Source organism: Pseudorca crassidens, chromosome 5 (genome assembly GCF_039906515.1).
Source record: "Pseudorca crassidens isolate mPseCra1 chromosome 5, mPseCra1.hap1, whole genome shotgun sequence".
NCBI classification, from domain to species: Eukaryota; Metazoa; Chordata; class Mammalia; order Artiodactyla; family Delphinidae; genus Pseudorca; species Pseudorca crassidens.
Genome location: NC_090300.1, coordinates 66766327 through 66792216, shown reverse-complemented (window position 1 = coordinate 66792216; position 25890 = coordinate 66766327). Strand labels below are relative to the sequence as shown.

Sequence of the window (25890 nt, the reverse complement as noted above, 5' to 3'; positions counted from 1 at the left end):
GGCAGGTCACTGGAAACTAGTGTCCAAATCCTGCTTCAGGGTGCCTGAGTTCTTGAAGCTCTATTCCATCTCAAAGACGGCCCAAGCCCCTCTGTGGAGTCCGGGCATGCCAGCCCACTGCTGTGCCATCCTGTCCCCTTCCCCGGGTCTCTTCCCGCTCCCTGAGGGTCAGAGGGAAGCCCCAGGAGCCGGTGGCCCTCTCTCTCCCTGCCTACCCTCAGACCCTTCTCCACTGGGGCTCACTCAGGCCCCTGGTCACAAAGAAACAACCACTAGCCCAAAGACTGGAAAAAAACGTTTTAATAAATACAAAAATCTCCAATAATGACTCTGCTCAGCTCAGGGGCAGCAGGAGTGAAGTGGGGGGGACCCTTGGTGCTGAGTGAGGATAAATTAAAAATCCCAACAAGCCAGTGACATTATGTACAGAAGGAAAGGGGGTGGGCTTCCAAGGCAGAGGCGAGAGGGCGACAAGGCCAAAGTTGGAGTGGACATGGCATTGGTCGGCCCTGGCTACCCCTCCCCCTTGTGGAGTTGTGGTTCCCAGAGGTAGTGGGGGAGGGAGAAGAGGCAGAAAAGAGGGGCCGAAGGCACTGGGTTTCCCGCAGGAGAATGCGGGGTCCCCGGCGCCCCTCCTCCCCCAGCCCAGGCCCCATCCTCTTGGTCACGCGGCCTTCTGGCTGCTCCCTAGGAGCCTTCAGCTTCTTTCTCCAGCTCTGGAACTGTCCTGGTGTCTGCAACTGCTGGAGACAGAGGGAGTGAGCTTTAGAAGAGGAGTGAGGGAGTGGGGTGGCAGGGAGGGCACAGCAGAGCTCCTCTGTTCTGGTCCCAGAAAGATCAGAATTTTTTCAGCACGTCAGCACACACCAGTTGCATGACTTTAGCCTAGCTGCCTGATTCCTCTGGGCATCAGAAATCTCATTCCTAAAGAAAAGGTAATCACGAACAAGTCCACAAGTTTGCTGTGACGGGGGGATGGGGTGGCGCTTGTGCAGCAGGGGGCGCTATTCCCGCCACACGGCAGGGGCTCCCTTCCCTCCCCAGGCGTCCCACAGGCAGCTTGGAGCTGCTGCCCCAGGCCCCTCACTTACACCGCCGCCGGGCTGTGCAGTGGGAACAGCAGCGGCTCTCCTTCCCTGGGCCGCAGGACAGTGGCAGTGAACAGTCATCCCGCTCACAGTGGGGCACCCCTGCCTGGTGCAGGACAGACCAGATCCTGAGGGTCCCTGAGGTGCTGGGGCACAGGGGCCTTCAGCCTCTTGGGGGAAGCCCACCCCCAGGAGCCTGCCCTCCCTGGGAAGTTCCCCTCCCCCAGGCCAGGCCCCCAATGCCCGCCTCACACAAGCCCTCACTTACCCCACATCTGCAGGTGATACAGCTCATCTCCCCAAAGGGGGGCACCGAAGGGTGCCAGCTCTGGCTCTCCGGGAACCACTGCCCTGCAAAACGGCAGCCCCGGGGCCCATCAGCCTGCATGGGGTCCCCCAGTTGGGGGTGGGCCCCTGACCCCACTGTTGGCAGGGAGAGAAGGAGGGAAGGAGGGAGAGGTCAGTAGATGTGAGCTCTGTGAGGGCCATCCAGGTTTTATTTGTCACCAGCAGTTTCTGGCACTTAGTAGACGATAAATTTCGATGGATGGATGGATGGATGGATGGACGGATGGACAGATGGACGGAAGGACGGACGGACGGAAGGGTGGATGGGTGGATGGGTGGGTGGATGGATGGGTGGATGGATGGATGGATGGATGGATGGATGGATGGATGGATGGATGGACGGATGGATGGACGGAAGGACGGATGGGTGGATGGGTGGATGGGTGGATGGGTGGATGGGTGGATGGATGGATGGGTGGATGGGTGGATGGATGGGTGGATGGGTGGATGGATGGGTGGATGGGTGGATGGGTAGATGGATGGGACAGGAACTGGATCCCATCACAGCCCACTAACACATGCACATTCTTTCCAGTGCGTGTAGATCCCTGGCTCCAGGCTAGGCACAGAGCAATGCTGGGTAAATACTGATTTAGCTGAGACATCCCTTCCATCCACCCTCACTAGGCATCCCCTCACCATGCATCCCCCCGCCCCGACCCAGGACAAGGACAAAAAGCCTTATCTGCCCCAAGAAGCCTCAGTGCCCACCCCCCTCACCTGGACACTGTTTGCAGCAGTCAGTGGGGTTGGCACGGACAGGCTGGGCACAGGCCAGCCGGGGACACTGCACCTTCTCACAGTGCACCTCTCCAGTGCCCCCCTGTAGGGATCCATTGAGTGAGGGGTGTCAGGAAAAAGGAGGAGCACATAAGCCTCCTGCTTCCTCCCTCTCCTTTCCCATACCTCCAAAGTAATACATCCATGGCCTTTTACTCAGAGGCCCTGGGCTGGGGCTTTTTATGTACCTGAACTCAAATCCTCATTGTGGCCCTGCAAGGTAGGTGCTACCACATCTGCTTATGGGAGAGGAAAGTGAGACTCAGGGACGCACAGAAAGTGCCCAGGGTTACATGGAGCTAGCCAGCTGGCAGAGCCAGAGTTCACACCCCAATCAGTCCGTGCCCTTTTCCTTTATAGGAAGCCAGCTCTCAGAGCCCAGGGAACTCTTCTCATGTTATTTTGATCCTTGAGCCCTCCTCACCAAGACTGGGCTTTCCTCTCCTACCAGCCCCCTCCCCAGCTCTGCAGACCCGCTGGGTTCCAGCAGCACAGAAGACTGGGTGGCCATACCTTGCAGGTGCAGACAGCACACTTAATTAAGCCAAATGGGGGCACGACAGGGTGCCACCGGGTGCCCGCTGCCCGCCAGCTCCGGTCGCCATCAAAATAGCAGCCTGGTGGGGGACAGTGCCCAGCTGCCATTAGCACTGAGTTCATTGGCCGGGCCCACAACCCAGGACTGAGCCTCAGGCCAACCCCACAGTAGTCTAACCGCAGGGCCCACTTGTGGGCCAGTGAATCTGATGAAGTCTATCAGGTGTCACTTGTAACCTGTGCCCCTCAGCCTCCCTCCACCCCCATAAACACTCTCCCCCTCCCATCCCCCCCCCCCCCCCCCCCCGTCCCACCCAACAGCTCCTCTGGATTCCCTACCCCTCCACGCCCACTTCTGCTCACCCTCTCCAGGGTCCCTGTTCTTCGGCAGCCCCGGCAGGTCTCCGACATCTTGCTTCTCTGTGGATCCAAAGTAGTGAAAGCAGACGGTGGCCCCCTCCTTCCCTCCGCAGAGGCCTCACGCCCACACGGTGGACCCTCCATTACCCTCTCCGCTCCTGCAGGGCACTCACCCGGGCACACAGGGCAGCACTGATCCGGCTCCTGCACCGGGCTTGGGCAGCTGGGTGGCGGGCACACCATGGGGTCACAGATCACCGTGCGTCTCTACGGGGAGAGGTTGGGGGTTGACTGCGATCCTGACCCAGAACCCAGGCCCCAGTGTGCCCTTCCAGGGCCTCCTACCTGGCAGGTGCAGAGCGAGCAGAGCGGGTCATAGTTAGGAGCCCAGCGAGCCCCATGGGGGCGCTGCTGCCCCTCGAAGAAGCAGGTGTTGGGGTCTCGGAGCCGCCCGGGGCCACCAGGTTTGGCTGGCGCTGGGGCATCTGGGCCTAGCACAGCGGGCAGCGCGGCCACCTCGGCCACCACTGCATCCAGAGCCCCGGGCACCCGTACTTCTTCGGCCCCTGCTGCCGCCAGGCGCAGGCCGCCCGCCTCGCACTGGTTGGCGATGTGCACCTGAGAGGAGAGGCAGGTTGAGGCAGCGCCCGGGCTCCCCCTTGCGTCTCCACCAGCTGTGGCCAGTCAGCCCAAGACACCCTGAGCGCCCCTGCGCCCCAGGAGGATGCTATTATCCACGGCGATCATCCCAGCTGCCAAGGACAGATGGTCAGCTACTAGACTCATTAAGCACCTCATCTGGCTTCAGCCTCCCGACCAGCGAGGAGGGAGTGTGTGTGGTTCTACCAGCCCCGGGGTTCAGAGACAGCAAGGGACTGACTAAGGCACACAGTGATAGCCCAACACTGGACCATCCCCACCGGCCCGCACTGCCTGCCTACCTGCCCTCGCAGCTCCCCTTGGGGGCTACCCTTGGTGGTGATCAGCAAGGAGGCAGAGCCCTGTGCCAGGTGCCGCAGCAGCTCAGGCTCCAGATCCTTGACCACGCCCTGGGCCTGTGAGTAGACAGAATCAGGGACGGGAACAAGGCCCTCTAGGGCTGAGCCTACCACTCCCAATTCGCGGGGAAGGACACTGAGGCCCGGGGAGATTAAGTAAGGCCTCCAGGATAGCAAAGCCCAGCGGCGATGGTGTAGAGCTCAGAAGCCAGGCCTCTCTAGCCCCGATTCCATGGCAACCCACCCCACGTCGGGGGCTTGGTCCATCCCACACACCCCTCTGGAGGTTCAGGATATTACATACTAGCCAAGAGATCCCACCAGAGTAGGATGCAGGAGAGAGGATGGATAACAAAAGGCTGAGTCAGATTCATACCCGGGTCTGTCTGACTCCTGAGGCTGCCTGCTCTCTGCTTCTCCTGCCAAAGGCCCACACAGCCTTTCATGCGAGAAAGTAGATCTTTTCCAAACTGCCTCCCACCAACACGTCCTCACCTCTGGGCCATAGAATCCCTTCAGCAGCCGCCGGGGCCCTGGCATCCCAGGAGGCCCGAGGAGGTGGGCAGTGATGGTGCCCTGTTCTGAGCCACCAAGCCCAGCCAGCAGCACTTCATAGTGCAGGTGACAGTGGGTATCCAGGGAGAGCCAGGCATGCCCTGCTGCCTGGCTCTGCACGGGGGGCAACACCAGGGCTCCTGCCAGGGGCACAGGTAGTGCTGGATCCAGACAGAGGAGAGGTGACAGATGAGAAGGTGGCCTAGAGCAGCGACTCAATCCCGGCATTCCCCGTCTCCCCCAGCACGGACTCCACAAGCTGCCAGGCACTGTCCACAGGCCCAGGGCTGGGGCAGCAGCAAGTGAGAGCCCTGCACCATGTGTGGTAACAGGGAGGGTCTCCTGGCAGGGCCACCCTACACATCCCCACCTTCTCCAGATGCCAACTGGAGCTCAGGCACAGAGAAAGACACCATGCCAGGCTCTGGCCCTCTGGCACCATCCCTCACATGCTTGAGTCACAGGTTAGAGAACACCAAAGGGCAGGCAGACCCCTGGAGCACTCACTATCATGGCGGGCGCTGTGCCCGCTGTAGGGCAGGGCAGCCACGTGCCCCCGCAGCTCTCCATCTGGGAAGTCCTTGGTGCCCACGTTCAGGAACAGCTCATTCTGCAGCAGCATATGAGCCCCCCGGGCACCCAGCCCAGGGCAGACACCCACAGCCTGGAGGGCAGGGAAGGGTGAGCCCCAGCTGTAGCCTGCCAGGTCCCAGATGAACCCCTCCTCAGCTTTCACACCAGCCCAAGATTCTGAACCCTTTCCATGTTTTGTGCCCCCACTAAACCCATACACACTTCCTCACACCAGTAACACTGGATAAGAGCCTGGCGGGCCCAGGTTCAAGTCCCTTCCCTGCCACTTCCTACCTATGCAACCATCTTGAGGAGTTATTTAATCTCTCTGATCCTTCACTTCGCCATCTATAAATGAGTACTGTGAGGGCCAAAAATAACAGAAGCAAGACAACCAGTACAGTTTGTGACACACAGAAAGGCTCAATAAATGGCAGCCACTGCGATCACGTTTGCTATCACGTGATCTGCTGCACTGGTCTCCCTGTATAACTCCTTCCACTTGACATGAGCTTCCTGAAGACAGGGGCCACATCGGATTTTCTTTGTACTGCAGTCTTTAGCCTGAGACTCACTAAAAAATGTGTCCAGTGAATCAATGCATCAGTGAGAGAGCCTGTGAGTGAGTGAATGACGCGGAACATCCCTGCTCATCCAACATGGCTTCCCACAGCCCCCTGCACTGTCAGCTCTGGTGCTGGGACCTGCGGCTCTGCTCTGCCTGAAGCACTCACCATGTATCCTCCCGGCTGGAGTCCAGCCATGTGGCACAGGACAGTGTGCTGGTTCCTCCGCTGAGGCTTGGTCTCCAGCGTCATGGCCACCACCTCGCTGCCTGTACCTACCACCTGTACCTGGAGGGCAGGGTCAGGGAGGGCAAACTGGAGTAGCAGAGAAGGCCTGGGCCCTGAACCATTGCAGGCCAAAGCCCCGCCCTGCTCTGCTGCCCTCCCACCTCCTCCATCCCCCAGCTCTTACTTGGTAGATCAGGGAGCCATTTCCTAGCAGTGTAAGGCTGGCCGAGCCAGCTGCACCTGTCTGAACAGGGATCAGGGCATCGGCCCCACAAAGGACACTTTGCAGAACTGCAGAGGGGCGAGACAGGTGGAGGCAGGCTTGCTGCATGGCCATTCACACCCCCAGCCCCCAGGATCCCTCCTCTACCCCCCAGCCCCTCCTCTGGCGCTTCTCTGTGCCTCTCAGTTGTGTGTGCCCGGGGCGCCAGGCTTCGCCCTGCCTCACCATCACAGCTCTGCCTGGCAGCAATGTGTCCACTGATGCGCAGCACTGACCCACTTGCCCTCTCCAGGGCCATCTGCAGCTCCCCCAGCACCAGCCAGTCCATCTCCTGGGCTGTCAGGTTGGGCAGCACTTCAGCAAAGCCCGGCTCCTGGGGGCAGAGCAGGGTATGGTGGGCACAGCAAGAGGCCAGAACCAGTGGCAGTAAGAGCCAGACCCTTGCTCACCTGGGCCGAGGCATTGGCCTGGAGCTCTCGCAGTAGCTTCCCCTGGTGTAGAATCTGGAGCCGCAAGGGAACCTGGGCTGGTCCTGCAATAGCCGCACATGTGGATACCTCTGAAACATAGGTGATCTCCCTACCCTCCTCATATGTGCTGCCCCCATTCCACTTACCCCCACTCCTGGCTTCCAGCAGCCCACGGAAGAGCAGCAAAAAATGCAAGGAGTCCTCTGTGTCACTGAGCGTGAGGAGGGCAATGCCCCCTATGCCCTGCTGTGGGGGGCCTTCCAGGGTCAGGATGGCACTGAAGGTCTCTGGGGGAGAAAGGACCATGAGAGCCCACCAGAAAGTCCCCTCCTCAGCCCACTCCATTCCTGGGGGTAGAGAAGACTCCAAATTTCACGTCCAGGGGCTGTTTGCTCCCCTCACCAGCGGCCAGGGCCCGATGCCGGATGAGAGGCCCCCAGACCTCCCCTGAAGGGTGACTGGGTGTCACGAGTGCCACGTGCAGCTGTTCTGCCCTAAGGAGCCGCAGAGACAACCGAGGCACTGCTCGCCACACCCCACAGACCTGGAACAGAGAGATAAGAAGACTCTACTCAGAATGCAGGACAGGCCTGCTGAGAGGCCCATGTCTGGTGAGGAAGGAATATGGGAAGCTGCCCCCAGGCCCTCCTAGGAAGTTTGAGAAGGGGCCCTGGAGCCAGATGCCAGGGTCCAAATCCTGGCTCCACCACTTACTAGCTGTGTGACCTTGAGCAAGTCACATTCTGCTACTGAGCCTCAGTTCCCTCATCTGTAAAATGGGCATCATAATGTCAGTGCCTTTCTCCCACTGGGCTGTTGTGAGGACCCAAGCAGGTAATGCAGAACATGCTCTCAGCATAGCGCCCAGACTGGATAAGCACTCATAAACGGCATCATCTCACCAGGCCATCTTGGGTAGGGGCTGCAGGGTGTTCAAACAGGATGCTGCCAGTGGAGTCTGAGAAGCGGATTCGGGTAGGGCGGTCCAGCCTGGTAATGAGAGTCCCCTGAGCACGGACTCCGAGCCTGAGCCAGAAGCAGCCCCTCCAGCCTCCCCAGTTCTCCCTCCCTGGCCCCCAGCTGACCCCTCCTCCCTCCTTCCCCTTTCTCACCGCCGGTAGGAGATGGAGAACCGCAGACTAGAGCGCAGCAGTGACACTCGGGCCCGTGCCACCGCTTGCGACCTTGGCCCCGTCAGCAGCGCCACGAAGTCTGTGAGGGAAGGAAGATATCCCTAGTACCGTCACCCGCTGCTGCAGCCCGGCCCCAACCATGACCCCGGTCCTCACTTGCGCAGCCCCTGCCTACCCGTGTGGCCGTCTCCACGCCCCCGATCCTCAGCTCCAGGCTCCCCGCGGTCGCTGTAGCTTCTGTGCTCTGGGTCCCGCGGATACTCGAAGGCCAGGCCCGTTGGCTGCTTTTCCGGACCGCTGCGCTCTGCACCGGGGGTGGGGGATGCGGGTTTCAGCTGGGCACGAGGAGGGCCAGTTGGCCGCTCCATTCGCTCCATTCGCGTGGCCCAGGACCAAGCATCGTGGCCCTGCTGCCCTCCTCTCACCGCGGAGCGGGCCTTACCCTGGGGGCAGGTCTGGCAGCAGTGTCCGGGCAGCTGGCGCGGCTGCCCGCAGGCCAGGGTTGGGCACTCGGGTTTGATGTTCTTGCAGCTGACCCTGCCCGCGCCCCTTGCGCGGCGACCCCACTGAGGCTGCTCGCAGAGAAGACGGGAAAACCGAATGAGGGCAATACGCTGTTGGTGAGACTCAAAGGCGAGCCGAGAGGAGGCACGGGACCAGGGCAAGGTCCTCCCACGGGGTGAGACTGCTCTGCTACATACAAGCTGCATAACTCTAGACAAGTTACTTAACCTCGATGGGCCGTAGGGTCCTTATCTGAAAAATGGGAGTAATGATAGTATCTATCTAGCATGGTTGTACTAGGAGTTAAGCGAGAGACAGACGAAACGGAGTTGGCAAAGAGCCTGACACACAGTGGGTGATCAATAATAGGCAACACCTGAGACTTGAAGGGGGCTCTTCCTCCCCGCTTCCTCCTTCAGAAAAATATCCCAAGTATCTGCAGACTGACTTCTCTTTCTTCAGCAACTCCGAGTCCCTCCGACGTCCCAAGACCCCAGCGGTCCCCGACCCGCGAGGGCCCCGGCCACGGCCATTCGGTCCACTCACCGCCTCGCAGGCACACAACACGCAGCGCATCACCCCGAAGGGCTCCCCCAGGTCCGGGTGCCACGTCTCGTCCAAGGCATAGACCTTCCCGCCGAAGGAGCAGCCTACGGGGACGGACTTGGCTGGCGGCAGCTGTCCCGCTCCTACCGTGTACCCGCCCCGGGCGCTGCCGGCCGGGCCCCGGGTCCCCGGGCGCGACCCGCCTCGCGGCCCCCGCCCACCCCTCCGGGCCGCCCGCCGCACTGAGCCACCTGCACCCGGCGCCCCCTCCGGGCGGGCGCAGACTTGCCCCGAGCAGGACTCCCCGCCCGCGCCTCCCCCGGGGCAATACCTACCTGCTGCTCCCCGAATGGGCAGCGGCTCCTTCTCGGGCCGGATGGGCAGCGCTGGGTGCTCGGGGCCGGCGCCGCGGGCCGGCCGGGAGCAGAGCAGCAGCAGCCCGAGGAGCAGCAGCGGGGCCGGCGGGGCCGGGAGGCTCGGCATGACGCGAACGGGACAGCTGGGGAGGCGGGAGGGAGGAGGGAGCTGGAGAGGGAGGAGGGAGGTGGGAGGAGGGCCGGGCCGGGGGCGGTACGGCGGGAGGGGGCCGGGGCCAGGGCCCGAGCTGTGCGGCTAGGGGCTCGTCGGGCGGCCGCGGAGTCGGCGCCGGGCCGGGCGGGGCGGGAGGAGCGGCCGGGAGGAGCGCGGGCGGGCTGGCGGCCGCTGACCCGGGCCGTACGCGGCTCTAGTGCCCCGGGCGACGGCTCTGGCCCGTTTTATGCCCCGCGCCCGGCGCCCCGGCCGGGGGCCTCCTCCTCAGCAAACGGGGCGGCGGCGGCGGCTCGGCGAGGGGCCGGGCTGAGCCCGGGGGGTCCGGCCCAGCAGCAGCGGCCCGGATCGCGAATGGGGGAGGGGAGGGAGGGGCTGGAACCGGGCAGGGGAGGAGGGAGGGGCTGTAGGAGAAGGGGGAGGGGAGGGGGAGGGGAGGGAGGGGAGGGGAGGGACCAGGGGGCGCAAAGAGGGGAGGAGAGGCGGGTCTGGAGCCCCCCCTCCAAGCTGGACCAGGAGGTGCGTGTCCGGCCCAGGATGGGAGCCCCAGACCAGGGAGGGGCAGAGACTGCCCGAGGCCTGGGCCAGCCACTGGGCTAGGACTGGGTTCCTGCAGGAAGGATGAAGAATTGTCTTTAAGGATGATGACTCCGTGCAGAAAAGGCCCGTCAACTCATCTTCGCCTGACGCTGGGCCCACAGCACCTCTCAAACCCCACACCACTCTCACTGCCTAGCCTGTGTCCTACCTCTTCTCTGAGCTCTCTCCTCATTCTACTGTTCCCCAGGATAGGAACTTGGCCAGAAACAGACAGTATCCCCTTTCTGTCTGGTGACAGTGTTTCTCTCCCTACTGTTACCTGCGCTCAGGCCCATCCAACCATCATCATCCCCAGCCTGACGCACTTTCCCACCCTCTTCCTTCACCCTGGGGACCCTGTGCCTCTCCATCCTACCCACAACCTCTTTTGTCTTGGTTTCCTGGTCATGACGGCCTCCCTGCCCCCTCCCACCCCCACTCTCCCACCATCCTCCCAACCATCCCGGCACCCTCCTTCCTAATCTTGGGAGGCATCTCGTCTGGCTGAACTGGAGAATTCTGGGATCTAGGCCATACTCTTTAGCAGACAGCCCCATCCTGGGGAGGAGGAGCAGGACACAGCCTGAGGAAGAACTGGCGGGGAGGGGGTGATGGGAACAAGGTCAGGCCAGGAGGCCCCTGAGGACGGACTGTGGGGAGAGTGGGACTGAGGGGAAAGCAAAAGAACTAGAGCCAGGGCCAAAGGAAGAGGGGGGCCAGCGGGAGGTATTTGCGGGGGAGGTTCAGCAGCTGTCTTTCCTAAGACAGGGACACATGGGCCTGGTTATTCCTCTTGTCACATGTGGAGTGGTAGGAGATGGAAGAGGGAGAAAGACCGGGCAGGCAAAGAGGGCACTGGCACAGAGATAAGTGGGCTTAGCCATCGGAGCCACTGGGCCCCAACAGAGTGGTACCTGAGCACAGCTTAATCCAGCACAGGCACCCCCTCAGCTTGAAGGCCTCTCAAACTGTCCAAACTGCTTCCTGGTAACACTGACCCCTGACAGGCGACACCCACATTCCCACTTGCAAAGGGGGCATAAGACATGACCCCCAGAGGGTTATTGGCGAGAAAAGCAGGAAAGCAAGAGTCCTAGTAGATTTTAGCAGCAGGTGTGGTGTCCAGGGAAAAGAAATTTGGACAGCCAGGAATTGAGAGACCCACCATTCTAGAGCCAGACCTCCGTGCCTCTTCCTCAGGGACAAAAGTGTCCTGCCAGAATCCTCCTGGAAAAAACCTGTTTCCCTCCCATCTTCTCCCCCAACCAGGTCCCAGATTTCCCATCTCCTAGGGAAAGACAGATCCCCCGTTCAAATCCTCTGTGTGGTGTGCGTGGGTGGAGGATCCGGGGCTCCGCTAGTGAACCATGGTCCAGGCAGGGGCTCCAGGTCCTGCGCGGGTGGGAGGAGAAGGCGTCACTTCCGGGGGCCATTGCCAGTGTCTAGTGGCTCCCTGCTCTCTGATTGGGCAGAAGTGGCCCCGGGCAGGCTTGTGACCCCACTGCCCTGGAGGGGCTATGCCCCAGCGCCACCTGTTTTCCTACCCATCTGCTCCCCAGAGTGCCGCCTGCTCCGCACCTGGGTCCTGGAGCCCTTCTCCACCGGTGAGTGGCAAGCAAGATTTGGAGTTACGTGAGGGTAGGAAGGACAGGAAAGAGGAATTGGGCTCTCTGCTGGGGGAGGGGCAGGCAAACTGGAACCTGCAGGCACTGACCTTTGTCGAGAAGAGTGTAGCCTTCCCAGAATGGGAGGAGCAGGACAGAGCAGGGGTAGGGGGTGGGGTGCTGGGTTCTGAGGGACTGATCACAGACTTGGTGGAATACAGCACGGTCGTGGCTGGCCCTAAGGAAAGGGGACATGGTCCCAGGGAGAAAATAAGAAAGGAGGTGTTTTTTTGGACTTAGGGAACATAGCACCAAGCTGGACGCAGCCCCAATCCCCATTCTTACCCAGTCATTCCTAGTTAGCTCACAAGGTTCTGAATCCTGGGGCTGGGGAAGCTGGGCCAGGCAAGCCAAGGCACAAGGAGAGGGTAATGGGAGGAGGGCTCATGCATGTTGACAGACCTACAGGAAATCCCAATATTGAATCAGGTGCAGGCCTCTTTGCACAACTTGTGAAAGAAGGAGGAAGCCATGTGTGGGGTCCTGCAAAGGAACCGGAAGGGGTCTGCAGAGGGGGCAGGGAGGAAGGTGCAGGCTAGGAGACAGATATGGTTGGTGTCTAAGGCAAGGTAAGCCGTGCAAGGTGGGCATCATCTCACCCAGCCTGTGCTCGTTCCTGGGCAACTTGCTTCAGGAAGGAAGTTCCAGGACTGTTAGCCCATCTCCTCACCTTGGATAACCCAGTATTTCAGAACTTAGAATGCAGAGAAAAACTCCAAGAGGCTTTGTATGTTGGGGTAAATAGAAAAAGAATGAGAGGTTAATTTCTCCTACACCACCTTCTCAATCTTTTAATCACTGACCTCTAGTAGTTAAGTTTCATTTTTGCCCAATTTCCCTCCTCAACCCCACTCCCCAAGCTATCCCTGAGCACATTGTACATGTTTGCTAGCTCCTGGCCCTGTACCCCATTTCCAATCTCTTCTCCAGGCTTGTGCCACAATACTTCCCTTCTCTATCCCCATCCCAGATTTTCTCCAACCAAACAGGGTTGCTCAGACTTTGAGGCCAATTAGATGTGTGTGTATATATCCTGTCCTGCAGCTCTCGGCAGGGGGCAGGGGCACCAGAGCCACCTCAGACATCCTGAGGAACCCTGACAAAGAGGAGATGCCGTACGCTACCTTCACAAGATGATGTGGGAGCAGTCCGAGCTTTAGCAGTTCTAGGCTGGTCAGCATCTCACACCCTCCCAGCATCTGTTCCACCAGCCAGGCAGAGTGTTTTCCTTGAAATTCAATAATGTTCATTATTCCTGTCACTTGCAGGATAGATTCTAGACCCTCCTCCTTGGCCCACCTGTGCCCCACCTGTGCCCCACCCCACTCTGCCCAGAAGTGCAAGAGCCCAAGCCGCCTCCATGGCCCCAGGACGGATTCAGGGGAGAGGCCCCATACAGGGAGCCGCTCCAACCACACAGCCTGGCCAGAATGGAGCTGACTGGTAAGAAAACCCTCGAGAGACCTAGGGCCAAATCAGAACTCGGTAGAGGGGAAAGAGAAAGGAGATGTGCTGGGGTGCGGGGGCAGGGGGGACCTCAATCTCCCAGGAATAAGGCCTCTGAGAGGCAGATTCCGTGGATTTCAGGTCTGGGTCCTAAGTGGGAATTCCTGGACCACCACCCAACAATGATTTCTTCCTTATCCGCCCCTTTCAACCTCACCTCTCCTCATCTAAGAATTGCTCCTCGTGGTCATGCCTCTCCTAACTGCAAGACTAACACTGTCCAGCCCGGCTCCTCCTGCCTGTGACCCCCGACTCCTAAATAAACTGCTTCGTGACTCCCATGTCCTTCACAGCAGACTGGTGAGAATCCCCAAGCACTCTCCCCGCTATCCACCTAACTGGTGAGATACCCTGACTCCTATCACTTCCTCTCATGCCCTCCGATCACTACTCTTCTAATATTGTCTTCAGTAAGACCACCCCCCGCCTAATTATCACCCCTTCACAAGGATTATGGTTTACAATCAAACCCTCTCTTAAAAGCTCTAGTCTGGTTCTATTTCATGGAAGCCTGTCCTGGTAATTGGGTCACCATAACCCCCTCTATTTCAGCACCCTCTCCACCATCCCCCCACCAATCTTTTTCAACAGAGCCAGTGCCCAGACGTTAACCCTTTGTCCACACCCGTCCTGCTGCCTGCTGTGGACTTCAGCTTGGGAGAATGGAAAACCCAGACAGTAAGAAAGCCATCCTTTCCCTTGGTTTCCCGAATCCTGTCTTCATGTGTTTCCTACTGATTCCCATGGATTTTTCAAAATTCCTGAGCTCCCTAAAAAGATCTCACCTTCAGCTTGGCCACCCTAACCCAACATACATTCTACTGTGGGGATATCCTCTGGACAAGATGATGGCTTGTGGTCCACTACATAAAATAGAGTCAAAGTTGATCACCATGAAAAGCTGGATAGAAGTCTCTCATGGCCATGCTTTTGACCTATTTCTGTTCGGCCTTCTTAAGTTGGTGTGAAGAAGCAAGACTGATCTGTCATCCTCAGATGACACAAAACTGGGATGCACAGCTAAAATAACAAAAAACAGAATTAAGGTTCAAACTGCTAAAAGGCTAGGTCAAAAACAAGGTGAAATTTAACAGAGATGTATATAAAATTCTAGATGTGAAAAGTAATTGAATAAAATCCTATTCCAGCTTTCAGGCCACAGTGTCCCTACGTACCTCATATAAACTTCTAGCCCTAGTACTTACTATGAAAAGGACCTGGGAGGGTTGGATTGACCCCAAACTTAGCATTGTAACAACATTATTGAAGTAGCTACTTAAAAAGGTAGGGATCATAGGTGGCTTTAGATGTTTAACATCCACATTGTAGAAATATTCCTAAAAAACTCTATTATGAGTGGACTGCACTTAAACTACTGCACTGAGTACTAGCCATCCTCTTTTAGAAACATGCTAATTTACTCAGAGGGACCATAGTAAACTAGCACGTTTCCAAAAGGAGGAAAGCAACCTGAACAGTGAGAGGTCAGAAAATATGTTATGCAAGGAATGGTTTAAAAAAATAATAAAGCTTGTGTGATTAGCTTGGAGAAGAGTGTCAGTCTTGTGGTAGAGCATGAAGTGCTTCAGTCTGAGACACACTCAGGAAACCTACCAGGAGGGAGTGCTGCTTAGAAGGTCAGCTCCTCTACCCTCAAGATCCCTAGAATTCCCTTGCTTCCCTCAGGTCTTCTGGGGGATTGGGACAGGGAGGAAGTGTAATTGCTAGTGATCCCTTGTAGCTCTAGCTCTGCCATTTATCAGCAAGCCCCTTCCCTTCATCTTTATAATCTTTATGATGGTCTTATATCTACATTAATTTTTTTTAATCATATGATCCTGATTTTGTAGCAGAAAGAGTAGATTTGCAGCACTAGAACCAAGAAGTAAAAGCTATAATAGGGCAGATTTCAGCATAATGTAAGAAAAAAAAAAAAAGAGCTTTTCTCACTGAAATTACATGCGAGACCAGCTGCGTTACTGGACACTGGCGTTATTCAAGCAGAGGCTGATGACCAATTGTCGGGAGACTGAAGGAATTCCTGTACTGGGTGGGACCTAGGTCCTGTCCAATTCTCAGCTCCTATGATTCATTCTGCTGGCTACTCTTACAGGCTCCCCACCCGCTATTAGCATACCCTTTGAAGCTGTCCGTTTCTCTCTTCCATCTCTTTCCCAGGAACAGACCAAGGCACAGGACGTTCTGGGAGCCTCGACCCTTCTGCTGGAGGCAGTGATGGCAGCGCGGGGACAACTGGGACCCACTTGCCTCTCATCCCTACTGGTGCAGCTTTCTGGACAGGTCCGCCTCCTCCTTGGGGCCCTGCAGGGCCTCCTAGGAACCCAGGTAAGTCCCCAGTCAAGGGAACTATAGAAGCTGTCTTTCTTTTCTGACTCGGTCCCCTCAGAAGACCTGAGGGAAGAAAGGGGAATTTTAGAAATCTTGAGGGTGGAAGAGCTGACCTGCCAAGGAGTGCTCCCTCCAGCCACAAAGCCTGGGTTCTGGTACCTTATCTTTCCCACATAGACAGGGAGGCATGATATCTGGCCCAGGTCTCTGGCCTCAGGCCCATCCTCTGCCCTCAGCTTTCTGCGCAGGGCAGGACCACAGCTCACAAGGATCCCAGTGCCATCTTCCTGAGCTTCCAACGACTGCTCCGAGGAAAGGTGCGTTTCCTGCTGCTTGTAGTGGGACCCACCCTCTGTGCCAAGCGGGCCCCACCTACCACAGCTATCCCGGGGAACACCTCTCCATTTCTCATACTGAACAAGCTCCCAAACAGGACTTCTGGATTGTTGGAGACAAACTCCAGTGTCTCAGCCAGAACTACTGGCTCTGGACTTCTGAACAGGCTGCAGGGATTCAGAGCCAAGATTCCTGGTCTGCTGAACCAAACCTCCAGGTCCCTAGACCAAATCCCTGGACACCTGAACAGGACACATGGACCCCTGAGTGGAATTCACGGACTCTTTCCTGGACCCACACCCAGGGCCCTAAGAGCCCCGGATATTCCTCCGGAAACTTCAGACATGGACTCCCTGTCACCCTACCTCCAGCCTGGAGAGTCTCCTTCCCCAGCCCATCCTCCTCCTGGACAGTACACACTCTTCTCTCCTTCACCCACCTTGCCCATCCCCACGGTCCAGCTCCAACCCATGCTTCCTGACCCCTCTGCTATCACACCCAACTCTACCAGTCATCTTCTAGTTGCAGCCCACTCTCACTTCCGGAATCTGTCTCAGGAAGAGTAAGGTACTCCGGCACTGCCGACATCAGCATCGCCTCCCAAGTACAATCCCCTTACTCGGAGGAGAGGCCCTGGGAGACAACTGCAGCTATACAGGCATACCTCATTTTATTGTGCTTCATTTTATTATGCTTTACAGATACTGCATTTTTTACAAATTGAAGGTTTGTGGCAACCCTGTGTTGTCAGATGATGGTTAGCATTTTTTAGCAATAAAGTATTTTTGAATGAAGGTATGTACATTGCTTTTTTTTTTTAGACATAATACTATTACAGTTAATAGACTACAGTATCATGTAAACATAACTGGGAAACAAAAAAAAAACCAAAAAATTTGTGTGACTCGCTTTATTGTGATATTCACTTTATTGTGGTGGTCTGGAACTGAACCTGCAATATCTCCGAGGTATGCCTTTACCAGATTTCCTGCTTTCACCTGAAACCCAAAGCCCTGGTGAAGGGAGACATGCAGGACAGAAAAAGTATAATTTTTTTACTACATGCCATAAAACTACAAAAGCTATTTTTTTTTAACTATTAATAATGTTCACCAGAGCAGTTAGTTATCTCTGGTCTATCTTCTGCACAAATTTATAACTTACTATTTCTCTGTATACTCTTTTTCATATGAGAATTCTGCAAACGCCTGGCCTGGCCTAGCTTCTGAACAGAGGTAGGGCTTATGACAAAAAAAAGCTTTGGTTTTCTGCTCAGAACTAAGGTTAGTCTCTTTACCCCCTTTATTATCATTCTTAATGGGGCTCTGATCTGCTTTTCTTAGGAGATCCTTACTCTTGAGAAATGAATGAGAAGTCTCTCAGAAAAGCAGTTCCTAAGCAATAGACAAAACTGAGACTGTATAAAGACAGAATAAAGGAGAGGACCCAAAAGCTACCTGCAAAGCGAGGGGAAGATGTTCTTCTCATGGGCAACAGATCCCCCCTCCCTGAGAAAAAGCTAACAGGAAGCTTTGGAGAGCCTTACAGGTAAGGCTGTGCAGACGGGTCAGTCAGACAAGATGAGACCTGGACGTGACAGCTGAGCAAACAGCCAGCACTTCAGCAGCTCAGCAGGAAGCTTCACCAGGCGTGGGTTCCTGCCTCCCTCCTGTGGAGGTCAGGGGGAAATGCAGGAAGTGGCTTGAGTCAGTCTCCTAGAGCTCACACAGCAGGAGGGACAAGCACAAGTCAAGTGCAAGTTGAAGGCTCATTTCCCAATTCCCAGAAGCGTATAGTATCTAAAAAGCAACCCTGTGTGACACCATAAACTCTGCCAGGGGATCTCTAGAAAAGAAGCCCAGGCTTATGGGGCTTTCTGAATAAATGCCACCATGGTGCTTGGGAAGGTTTATATTGCCCCAAGCACTCCACTGCAAGGTCAACACTACCTCCAGAGGTGTCTGTAGGAAAACTAATGGAAGCTTTTTCCTCTCCCACCTCAACTCCCCAAAGGACAGGAAAAGTTAGCATGTAGGTAGAGGAGCCAGAAACCTAGGGTTCCAAACACTACCACAAAACCCCAGGGTCATTAAAGGCATTCCAAAACAGTAGAATGAAAGCCAGTATGTCAAGAAACTTATGCATATTATCTTTTTTAACACTCACACATTTCTATAAGGTAGGTATTATCATCTCTGCTTTACGGATGAGGAAACAGGCTCAGAGAAGCCCGGCAAGTTCCCAATGGTTTCACAGCCTGTGAACAGGAAAAGAAACACCCTAGGATGACTTAGTCTGGAGCCCATACATTCCCCAGTGTGGTGCACTGTCCAGTATATCAGTCAGTGACTCTATTATTGGAAAAAATTTCCAAGTCCTTAGGGAGTACACATCGACAGTTAAAGAGTTCTGAGTAGAAAACCAAAGCTCTTGGTGGGGTGACCAATTTAGGCATCTCCAGGTGTCTCCCCCCACCACCCCATGGACAGAACGGTTGCCATGGAGAAAAAGTCAACAAATGCACCAAGCTCAGAAGTGCCGTCCAAATCTCGGATGGTGTCAGTTTCTCCGTGGGAGAAAATCAGTTCATCCACACTACAAATTCCAGCATGGAGTCAAGAGAATAGTAAGTGGAAATTTTAACTTACTGAAATATTAAAGTAGGTTAAATTTAATGATCAAATGAAACATTTTATGGCACCTGAAAGCCAGCACCCAGTACAAGAGATGCCAAAGGGACCAGAGACAAAGAATTAAGGGTTTTCAGACAGTCAGCTGAGAGACAAAGATGGCAAAACTGCAAGAAGTATGTAGCCAGAAAGTTCCAGGCATCCAGTACTGGCATTTGACTTACCCTAGGGCAAACGTAAATAACCCATGGGCTTCTCCAGTGGGAACTAACTTGCCTCTCCTGAGCATCTAACCCATTCCCAAATCATTCTATTGGGCTGATTCAGTCCCTTCTTCCCTTTACAGAAAAGACAAAAACCTGTTACAACAAGGACGCTCTTATCTCTATTCAACTGTACCCCACTTCTCTTTCTTCTGCCACCCCACGGCAGCTAGGACAGTCTGCTACACTACCCCGCAAACTATTAGCTACCCTGCAAACTGTTATCGGTAATTAGGTTCTCCCCTCTCCAACCTAAATCCATCCTTCTCCAACCCCTACAAAAAAATTTGACTGCACGGGAGAGGTTCTACGATTCTATAAAAATTCATCCCAACTCCCACTTCATCTCCTACTTCCCTCTCCCCTCACCCCTACCCCACAGTAAAGCAAAAGAAATACCTTTTCCTCCCCCCTACAGAGGCCATTCATTTTCAACCCATTTCCCTAAATACTATTTCTAACACCTCCTGTGAAGACCTGAAAATGATGGGGAAGGAAATACCCCAGGCATCCCAGCAGGAGGACCAACTCTCATGGCAAAAAAGGGAGATCAAAAGAGACAACTACTGGGCTTCCCTGGTGGCGCAGTGGTTGAGAGTCCCCCTGCCGATGCAGGGGACGTGGGTTCGTGCCCCGGTCCAGGGAGATCCCACATGCCGCGGAGCGGCTAGGCCCGTGAGCCATGGCCGCTGAGCCTGCGCGTCCGGAGCCTGTGCTCCACAACAGGAGAGGCCACAACAGTGAGAGGCCCGTGTACCGCAAAAATAAAAAGAGACAACTACTTAATACACACTTATGATCTTTCTGGATTGTTACCCTGAACTTCCCAGGGGAAATCAGAGTCCCATGTACTGTCTGAGACCTCAAATGCCAGGCTGAAGACGCAGCTCCAATGCTGGAGTCCTTGTAAGCATCGCCATTTCCTCAACTTTGTTCTTCCCCCACTGATAAATTAGTGACTGCAGTCAGACTGCTGTATTGTCCCAGGCACTGGCACTGAACTGCCAAACCTCATTGGTATTGCTGCCCTGTCTACTTCACTGGTCTGTGAGGCAGCTCCCTGTTCAGTGTCACTGGTAAAAACCACCACCACTTACCCTCCCTCCAGGTCACCACTAGAATGTAAAGCAGAGAGCTAACTCCTCCACCCGCTTCCACAACCACCAAATCGTTCTTCCTCTCCTCTTCAGAGTTGTGTCCTATGCATGTGTCGAAAAGCCTCATCTCAAAGCTTCCATAAAAATGACGAACATTTCCAGGCTATGCAAGCAACTCATTCAAGTCAACGTGATCTGACTTCCTGAGAAACTGAAAGTGTTAGAAGAACACGAGCAGAGCTCCTTGCCTATTCAGGATTCTATGCCAAATGGGTGGTGCCCTCAGGAGCCAAAAGCACAACACTCTCTCTCCCAGACAGAAAATCACATTGGAGGATAGATATTGGGGGTAGTCAGCCAGGAGACGGAGATAACCCTGAACCCCGATACCAAAAGGTTGGGACAGATCCTACATTGACATGTGACCATCTGGCTGTGGGCCAGAAACATAATATACCATAGGCAAACTGGAAAAAATGATTTTAAAATAAATGGAAAAAACTTTGCTAAAAAAGAGGGGAAAAGAGTCTGAAAAAGTAAACTTTAATTAAAAAAATCATATACATAAAACAACTTCTGATTCATTTTAAGCTCTCCCACTGGGTCTTTTGCAGGCAAGTCAGTTTCCCATTGAGTCCAGACCTCCTAAAGATGCACCCACAGTGGGCAGAGAGCCAGCCCCTCCTGAACAGGTGAACAACAGCAACTGCTACTCGGGCTTGAACGAACGTCCATGACGTGCGTGAGTAAGCAGCAAGGCTGGCTCCCTGGGTGGTTCAGAAGGCCAGTTTCTTCATCAGCAGATAAACTCTGGAATCCACTTCAAATCCATGCAGATTGTTGGCATCACCCTGCAGCCTCATGAGCAGGCCCCCATAGGACACGTAGGCAGAGCTGAAACAGAAGACCCAGTCCCATGAGTCTGAGCTCCATAGCAACTGTTACTCAGCAGCTCTCCAACCCAACCTAAGAACAAAAAGGCATCCTTCTAGAGTATTGTCATCAGGAACCAAACTGTTCTTTATATCGGCAAAAGTGGAAAATACCCCATGCCCAGAATAAAGGAAATGGTCAAATCAATTAAGATATATCCATTTACTGGAATGTTATATAGCTATTAAAATGTTTAGGAATAGCTTAAAATGGACATGGGGAAACATGTTTTACATAACATTAAGCAAAAAGAACAGAACAAAACATTGTAATAAACAACATGAGCTCAAAGAAAAAAGTACAGAGGAAAAAAAAACCCTAGAACATTCAAGAATGTTTATGTAAAAGATTCCCTCTGGTTATAGAATTATAGGTGACTTTTTTCCTTCTTCACGTTACTTCTCTGCTTTTCAAATTTCTTACAAAGGGCACATGTTGTTTTAATAAGATTTTAAAGAAAAGAAAAAAATAGTTGGGCAGAGAAACCAAAGAACTAGGGATTGGATTGCAGAGTAGCAAAACATACACATACACACACACAGACACACACACACACACAGACACACACACACACATACACACACACACACACACACACACAAACAAAAAGGCCTAGCAGTTTAATCACTTATGCTGCATTTAGTTCTTGGAGAAGTAACCTTCCTTGGCATTTCACACAGCTAGATTACCAGTTTCTCATTTGGACCACCAGGCCCTGAGGTCCTGACAGAGGGCAAAGTGAGCAATCTACATTTCAGACTGAAAATTGTTCCCAAAACAGTTTCTTTCCGGGTCCCACCTAGGTCTGAGGTGCTTGGGGAAAGAAACCCAGGAAGCCTGAGCATGGTCCAAATTTTCAGAGCATAGTCCAAATTCTCACAAAAGGGAGGGGGCGAGGGCTCTCACAAGGCCGTGGAACTTACAGGCGTGTTGCTGCTTCAGTAGAAGTTTCATCTCCCTCAATCCTGTACACTTTCCCATACATTACATACTCAAATTGGTCAGCCCTGTGGAACAACAGTGGCAGTTATTCTTAAATGTAGTTAACAACAATAAGAGGTCCTTTAAAAATGGTAACTGGTAACTAAGTGCCAGCATCATAACAACAGGCACTTTCCAAACATAATGTCATTTAGTCCTCAGAGTAACCCTGTGAGCTGGGTATGACCATCGATATTTTACTGATGAGAAAACTAAGGTTGAAAGAGGTTAAGGTTGGACTTCCCTGGTGGTGCAGTGGTTAAGGATCCCCCACCAATGCAAGGGACACGGGTTCTATCCCTGGTCCAGGAAGATCCCACATGCTGCGGAGCAACAAAGCCCCATGCGCCACAACTACTGAGCCTGCGCTCTAGGGCCCACATGCTGCAACTACTGAGCCCCCACTCCCTGCAACTAGAGAAAGCCCAGGTGCAGCAACAAAGACCCAACGCAGCCAATAAGAAAAAAGAAAAAAAGAAAGGGGTTAAGGTTATTCAACAAATAAGTGGTAGAGCTGAGATGTGAACTGAGTGGGGCTCGAAAGCCTCTGCCTCACACCAAACTCCCTCCCAAGACACAAGGCCCACAAAGCCTAGGTCATTCAGTGGTCATTTCCTCTGCCATCAAAAAGCTACAACTCACACTGTAATCACTGCTTTGGATAAACACCTGAATGTCTGAATTCTTAAGTGCAGCAGTTTCCTTAAGGTTACATAGATTCTGCTGATAATCATTTATTTTATGAATTAAGTAAGGTCTTTCTATACCACTTATCGACTTAGTCCTCAGGCATATTTCAAGTACTCCCTGCTCCACTCCCTCACCTGGAAGGCCTATCATCTGTAGGGTTGTATTCACCATCATCCAGAGTACCATCTTCATACAAAGTACTGGCTATGACCAACCGGAACTTGTCACCTGAAAAATAACAGCAGCATCAGAGGGTGAAGAACAGCGGAAATGGCAAAAAGCCTCCTGCTGTTGTTTATGTTCAATACTTACCCAAGTCTACAGGGTAAATCTGAATGTTTACATCTAATATGAGGTCCATCTTGAAAGATTCACTCTCACAATGCAGTCGAGACACTGGAAGGAAACAGGGAAAGAGTGGCAGAGGTCATTGCCTGGCCCAAGGCAGACCCTACAGCGCAGGGCAGACTCCTACTTTGTGGGGGCTGGATGCAATAGAATACTCAATCTAACCCAACCTGTATCCACTGGCCTCTCGTAGACGTGCAGGCTCAGTCAGACTCACATATGCAGGGACTTCCCTGGTGGCGCAGTGGTTAAGAATCCGCCTGCCAATGCAGGGGACACGGGTTCGAGCCCTGGTCTGGGAAGATCCCACATGCCACAGAGCAACTAAGCCCGTGCACCACAACTACCGAGCCTGTGCTCTAGAGCCCATGAGCTACAACTACTGAGCCGACATGCCACAACTACTGAGCCCTCGCGCCTAGAGCCCGTGCTCCGCAACGAGAGAAGCCACCACAATGAGAAGCCTGCGTGCAGCAACGAAGACCCAACGCAGCCAAAAATAAATCAAAAAAAGAACCACATATGCAAGAAGGAAAGGGGACACAACTTATGGCAAGCGGATAGAATCCCCAGAAAAAAATCAAAGATCCTCTGGCAACAAATAATATCCAGGTTCTAGGCCTACCTAGGTGGTTAAGAAACCACCTGATTTGGGGCAAGTTATTCATTCATCCAAAGGTTTTATCTTTCTGTGCCAGGTCCTCTGCTAAGGGGATTATCAACTTGTGTAAGAACTGGGTTTTGTCCCAAAAAGCATCCCAGTCTCTAGGCAAAAGAAGAGACACCAAAGACAATTATTGATCAATGACATAATAAAGAGTTGTACACTAACCAGTCAACTCTATCTCCGAGAGGATTTCACAAAGAGCTAAAGACTCTGAGGGCGAAGGGCTCTGGAGGTCGGATTATTCGCTGTACAGCCTTGCGTGGGTTGCTTTGTCTCTCAGAGCAAAATGGGTAAGACACCACCTACCTCATGCAGGCTCTTGAAAGGAATACGTAAGATAAAGTGTGTGTAAGGTGCACAGTACAGCGCCTAGCACAGAGTGGGTAGCGATTAGAAAGATGCCCGGAGAAAAGGCCATCCAGGCACTGGGCACAGCTTGTGTGAAGCCAGGGAGAGCCCGGAGTCTCCGTTTCCTCATCTGTAAAAATGTTTCCTGAGAAAGGTCCCTACGCCAAGACCTGCCGGTAGGGGTAGGCTACGTGAAATGGGTGGACGAGAGGCCCAGGGGCGTGTCCCCGAGGAGATTAGCCCCTTCCCCCAAACAGCCCCTCCAAATCTTACTTACCTCGGTCAAACTTTTTGCCCTCCGGGTCAATGTCTTTTACATCAAAAATATCCTCAAACAGGATGCCCGCCATGGTGAGGGGGCCACGAAAATAGTGGAGGGGCTGAGCGCCCGACCACGACGACTAGGGGTACGCGCACCCCGTCGCGTGGAGGTAAAGAGGAGAAAGGAAAAGGCAGCGCTTCAAGAGCGGCGGCTAAGAAATAGAATAACGCATGCGCACGGACAAAAGGGAATGCGGCCACTTCCGCCACCTAGCTCTCGGGGCTTCTTAACTTCCGCCCCGAACGATTCTTTCCGAGAGGCTGCAGTATTAAGGGCGGGTCTCAGGTCCAAATAACTCCGCCCCGGGCGGCAACACGATAGGTCCCACCTCCGGCCGAGGCGGCGTCTTGTCCGGCTCTCTCCAGTGGCTCTCCTGCGCCCTCTTCAGAAGCCAGGTCAGGAAGACTGGAATGCTTGGGGGCCTACCCAAGCCAGGGACCTTGATCCTTGGCCCAGAGAAGCCCGGCCCGTACCCTACCGTGCCCGTCCGCCTGACTGCCGAGGGCACAGTCCGTGCGAAAGGCGAGCGGAGAAGAACCCCGCCCCCAGGGCGCTGGCCCGGCAGGTCTCAGGACCCAGCCCCTCCAGCTGGCAACCAGGCCGGCCCGGGCCGGCCCGGGCCGTCTCGGCCCATATGGCTGTCACCTGAGCCGGGTCCGTCCAGTTTGGGAATTTGCCATGATGTCACCATGGGAAAGAGGAAAGCCTGCATCGTCCCCACCCCTACTCTCTTCCCTTACACCGCCCCTTCAGCAGGCATTAACACCCACCCACTGCCCTCCTTGAGCACTGCCCCTTAAGCTCGGTTCTGCCCTTTCCCCCCCCCCGCCACGACCCTCTCCTGGACAAGCTCTCCTATGTGCTCCTTCATCCTGACACAATCCTCTCCTACGGATACCACCTCTTCCTTTACATTGCCCCTTCCTCTAGGGTGCCGGCTCTCACACTTCCCCCTTCCTGGACACTGCTCCCTCCTCCTGGGAACCCCCGCTGCTCCCACGTGCCCCTTCACCCTGGTGCTGCCTCCTCCGGCACACTGCCTGTTTCCTGGACACTGGCCCTTCCCCCTCACACTATCTCTGACACTGCCCATCCACCTGTGCTCACCCCACCCACTGCTCTATCCTTCTTCGGACCCTTACAGAGAACGCAGAGCGCAGAGCGCCAGCAGGCCGTTCCCCCTTGGCGGCTAGACGTGAGCAGCTACTCGGATTTCTCCTTGGGCCCTGCCAGGGAGAAGCGACCTCTGTCCCCCCACGCCCGACTCCCAGGCACCTAGACCTCCCTTCCCTCTGGTCTCACCCCTTCCCGTTCCCTCTCCACCTCCACCCCCGCACAAGCCGAAGGCCAAGTTGCTCCAAGTGCACCTACCCTCGGGGAGCCGCGAAGAAGGCAAAGAGAAAGGAAGGGGATGAGAGAGACCGAGGGTCCCAGTTCCAAGCACTCCCCTTCTGGGCCTAGCGTCCCCCGCCGAGTCCCCCCAGCTTTGTTTCTCACCCCCGACGGAGTGGAGGGGCCCTGCCAGGCCGGTCTGAGCCCTTGGCCCCAGCGAAGAAGCAAGAGAGGACGCCGCTCCTGAGGGATTGGGCCTGAAAGTCTGACTTAGACGGTTCGGCAGCCCCCGGCCCCAGGCCCTACAGAGCCCCGGCGAGTCCCGCCCCTCCCGGCCGGGCGCGGAGAGCCACAGACCCCGCCCGGCCCCTCCACGTGCCAGTGGACCCGCCCCCGCCCTGGCCCGGG

At 54.9% G+C, this 25890-nt stretch overlaps 3 protein-coding genes and 2 long non-coding RNA genes across 32 annotated transcripts; 1 reads left to right on the top strand and 4 right to left on the bottom strand.

The window, feature by feature from the left end:
- Positions 1 to 282: 282 nt before the first annotated feature.
- CHRD (chordin) lies at positions 283 to 9515 on the bottom strand. 21 transcript variants are annotated; one of them, XR_010943616.1, is made up of 24 exons: positions 9245 to 9511; positions 8910 to 9013; positions 8302 to 8431; positions 8035 to 8163; positions 7839 to 7938; positions 7629 to 7716; positions 7129 to 7270; positions 6873 to 7013; positions 6706 to 6788; positions 6482 to 6629; positions 6218 to 6324; positions 5974 to 6093; positions 5174 to 5330; positions 4607 to 4827; positions 4055 to 4168; positions 3459 to 3731; positions 3287 to 3380; positions 3117 to 3173; positions 2730 to 2833; positions 2157 to 2259; positions 1357 to 1511; positions 1092 to 1194; positions 868 to 924; positions 658 to 743 (listed from the first exon to the last, which is right to left on the bottom strand). XR_010943616.1 is itself a non-coding variant. In XM_067738302.1 (23 exons), exons 1-23 carry the CDS (start codon positions 9390 to 9392, stop codon positions 688 to 690), a joined length of 2805 nt encoding a protein of 934 aa, XP_067594403.1. In that variant the 5' UTR covers positions 9393 to 9512; the 3' UTR covers positions 535 to 687. The 21 variants fall into 21 exon arrangements, 13 of the variants coding, with proteins under 13 accessions (XP_067594397.1, XP_067594396.1, XP_067594395.1 ...); XM_067738302.1 differs by lacking the exon at positions 868 to 924 and having other exon boundaries at positions 535 to 743; positions 1357 to 1439; positions 9245 to 9512; XM_067738298.1 differs by lacking the exon at positions 868 to 924 and having other exon boundaries at positions 535 to 743; positions 9245 to 9510.
- A 1755-nt stretch (positions 9516 to 11270) lies between these two features.
- LOC137224987 (uncharacterized) lies at positions 11271 to 12515 on the bottom strand. Its single transcript, XR_010943615.1, has 4 exons — positions 12280 to 12515; positions 11966 to 12082; positions 11731 to 11858; positions 11271 to 11408 (listed from the first exon to the last, which is right to left on the bottom strand). It is a non-coding gene; the product is annotated as an uncharacterized lncRNA (long non-coding RNA).
- THPO (thrombopoietin) lies at positions 11317 to 20941 on the top strand. 6 transcript variants are annotated; one of them, XM_067738286.1, is made up of 7 exons: positions 12492 to 12853; positions 12949 to 13123; positions 13359 to 13486; positions 13778 to 13864; positions 15365 to 15532; positions 15772 to 15852; positions 15969 to 16665. In XM_067738286.1, exons 2-7 carry the CDS (start codon positions 13111 to 13113, stop codon positions 16350 to 16352), a joined length of 861 nt encoding a protein of 286 aa, XP_067594387.1. In that variant the 5' UTR covers positions 12492 to 12853; positions 12949 to 13110; the 3' UTR covers positions 16353 to 16665. The 6 variants fall into 6 exon arrangements, with proteins under 6 accessions (XP_067594386.1, XP_067594387.1, XP_067594390.1 ...); XM_067738285.1 differs by lacking the exon at positions 12492 to 12853 and adding an exon at positions 11317 to 11620 and having other exon boundaries at positions 15772 to 16665; XM_067738289.1 differs by lacking the exons at positions 15772 to 15852; positions 15969 to 16665 and adding an exon at positions 20476 to 20941.
- Positions 13810 to 15853, bottom strand: LOC137224986 (uncharacterized). The gene is made up of 3 exons (XR_010943614.1): positions 15695 to 15853; positions 15324 to 15598; positions 13810 to 14206 (listed from the first exon to the last, which is right to left on the bottom strand). It is a non-coding gene; the product is annotated as an uncharacterized lncRNA (long non-coding RNA).
- POLR2H (RNA polymerase II, I and III subunit H) lies at positions 20389 to 25836 on the bottom strand. Of its 3 annotated transcripts, none has more exons than XM_067738291.1 (5): positions 25648 to 25836; positions 24106 to 24572; positions 22778 to 22861; positions 22600 to 22693; positions 20389 to 20755 (listed from the first exon to the last, which is right to left on the bottom strand). In XM_067738291.1, exons 2-5 carry the CDS (start codon positions 24176 to 24178, stop codon positions 20638 to 20640), a joined length of 369 nt encoding a protein of 122 aa, XP_067594392.1. In that variant the 5' UTR covers positions 24179 to 24572; positions 25648 to 25836; the 3' UTR covers positions 20389 to 20637. The 3 variants fall into 3 exon arrangements, with proteins under 3 accessions (XP_067594392.1, XP_067594394.1, XP_067594391.1); XM_067738293.1 differs by lacking the exon at positions 24106 to 24572 and adding an exon at positions 21718 to 21801 and having other exon boundaries at positions 25648 to 25831; XM_067738290.1 differs by lacking the exon at positions 25648 to 25836 and adding an exon at positions 21718 to 21801.
- Between the last annotated feature and the right edge of the window lie 54 nt (positions 25837 to 25890).

Excerpts from the sequence above, each read along its gene's own strand:
- CHRD (XM_067738294.1), bottom strand. The coding sequence starts at position 9,392 with ATGCCGAGCCTCCCGGCCCCGCCGGCCCCGCTGCTGCTCCTCGGGCTG. Across the intron at positions 7,014-7,128 it reads GCATCGGGCCCTGGCCGCTG|AGACCTTCAGTGCCATCCTG; the intron begins GTGAGGGGAGCA and ends TTTCTCCCCCAG. Across the intron at positions 6,094-6,217 it reads ATGGCTCCCTGATCTACCAA|GTACAGGTGGTAGGTACAGG; the intron begins GTAAGAGCTGGG and ends CCTGCCCTCCAG.
- THPO (XM_067738285.1), top strand. Across the intron at positions 13,487-13,777 it reads ATGTCCTTCACAGCAGACTG|AGCCAGTGCCCAGACGTTAA; the intron begins GTGAGAATCCCC and ends CTTTTTCAACAG. Across the intron at positions 15,533-15,771 it reads AGGGCCTCCTAGGAACCCAG|CTTTCTGCGCAGGGCAGGAC; the intron begins GTAAGTCCCCAG and ends CTCTGCCCTCAG.
- POLR2H (XM_067738290.1), bottom strand. The coding sequence starts at position 24,178 with ATGGCGGGCATCCTGTTTGAGGATATTTTTGATGTAAAAGACATTGAC. Across the intron at positions 22,862-24,105 it reads GGGCAAAAAGTTTGACCGAG|TGTCTCGACTGCATTGTGAG; the intron begins GTAAGTAAGATT and ends GTTTCCTTCCAG. Across the intron at positions 20,756-21,717 it reads ACTGAAGCAGCAACACGCCT|CTCTGCCTACGTGTCCTATG; the intron begins GTAAGTTCCACG and ends CTTCTGTTTCAG.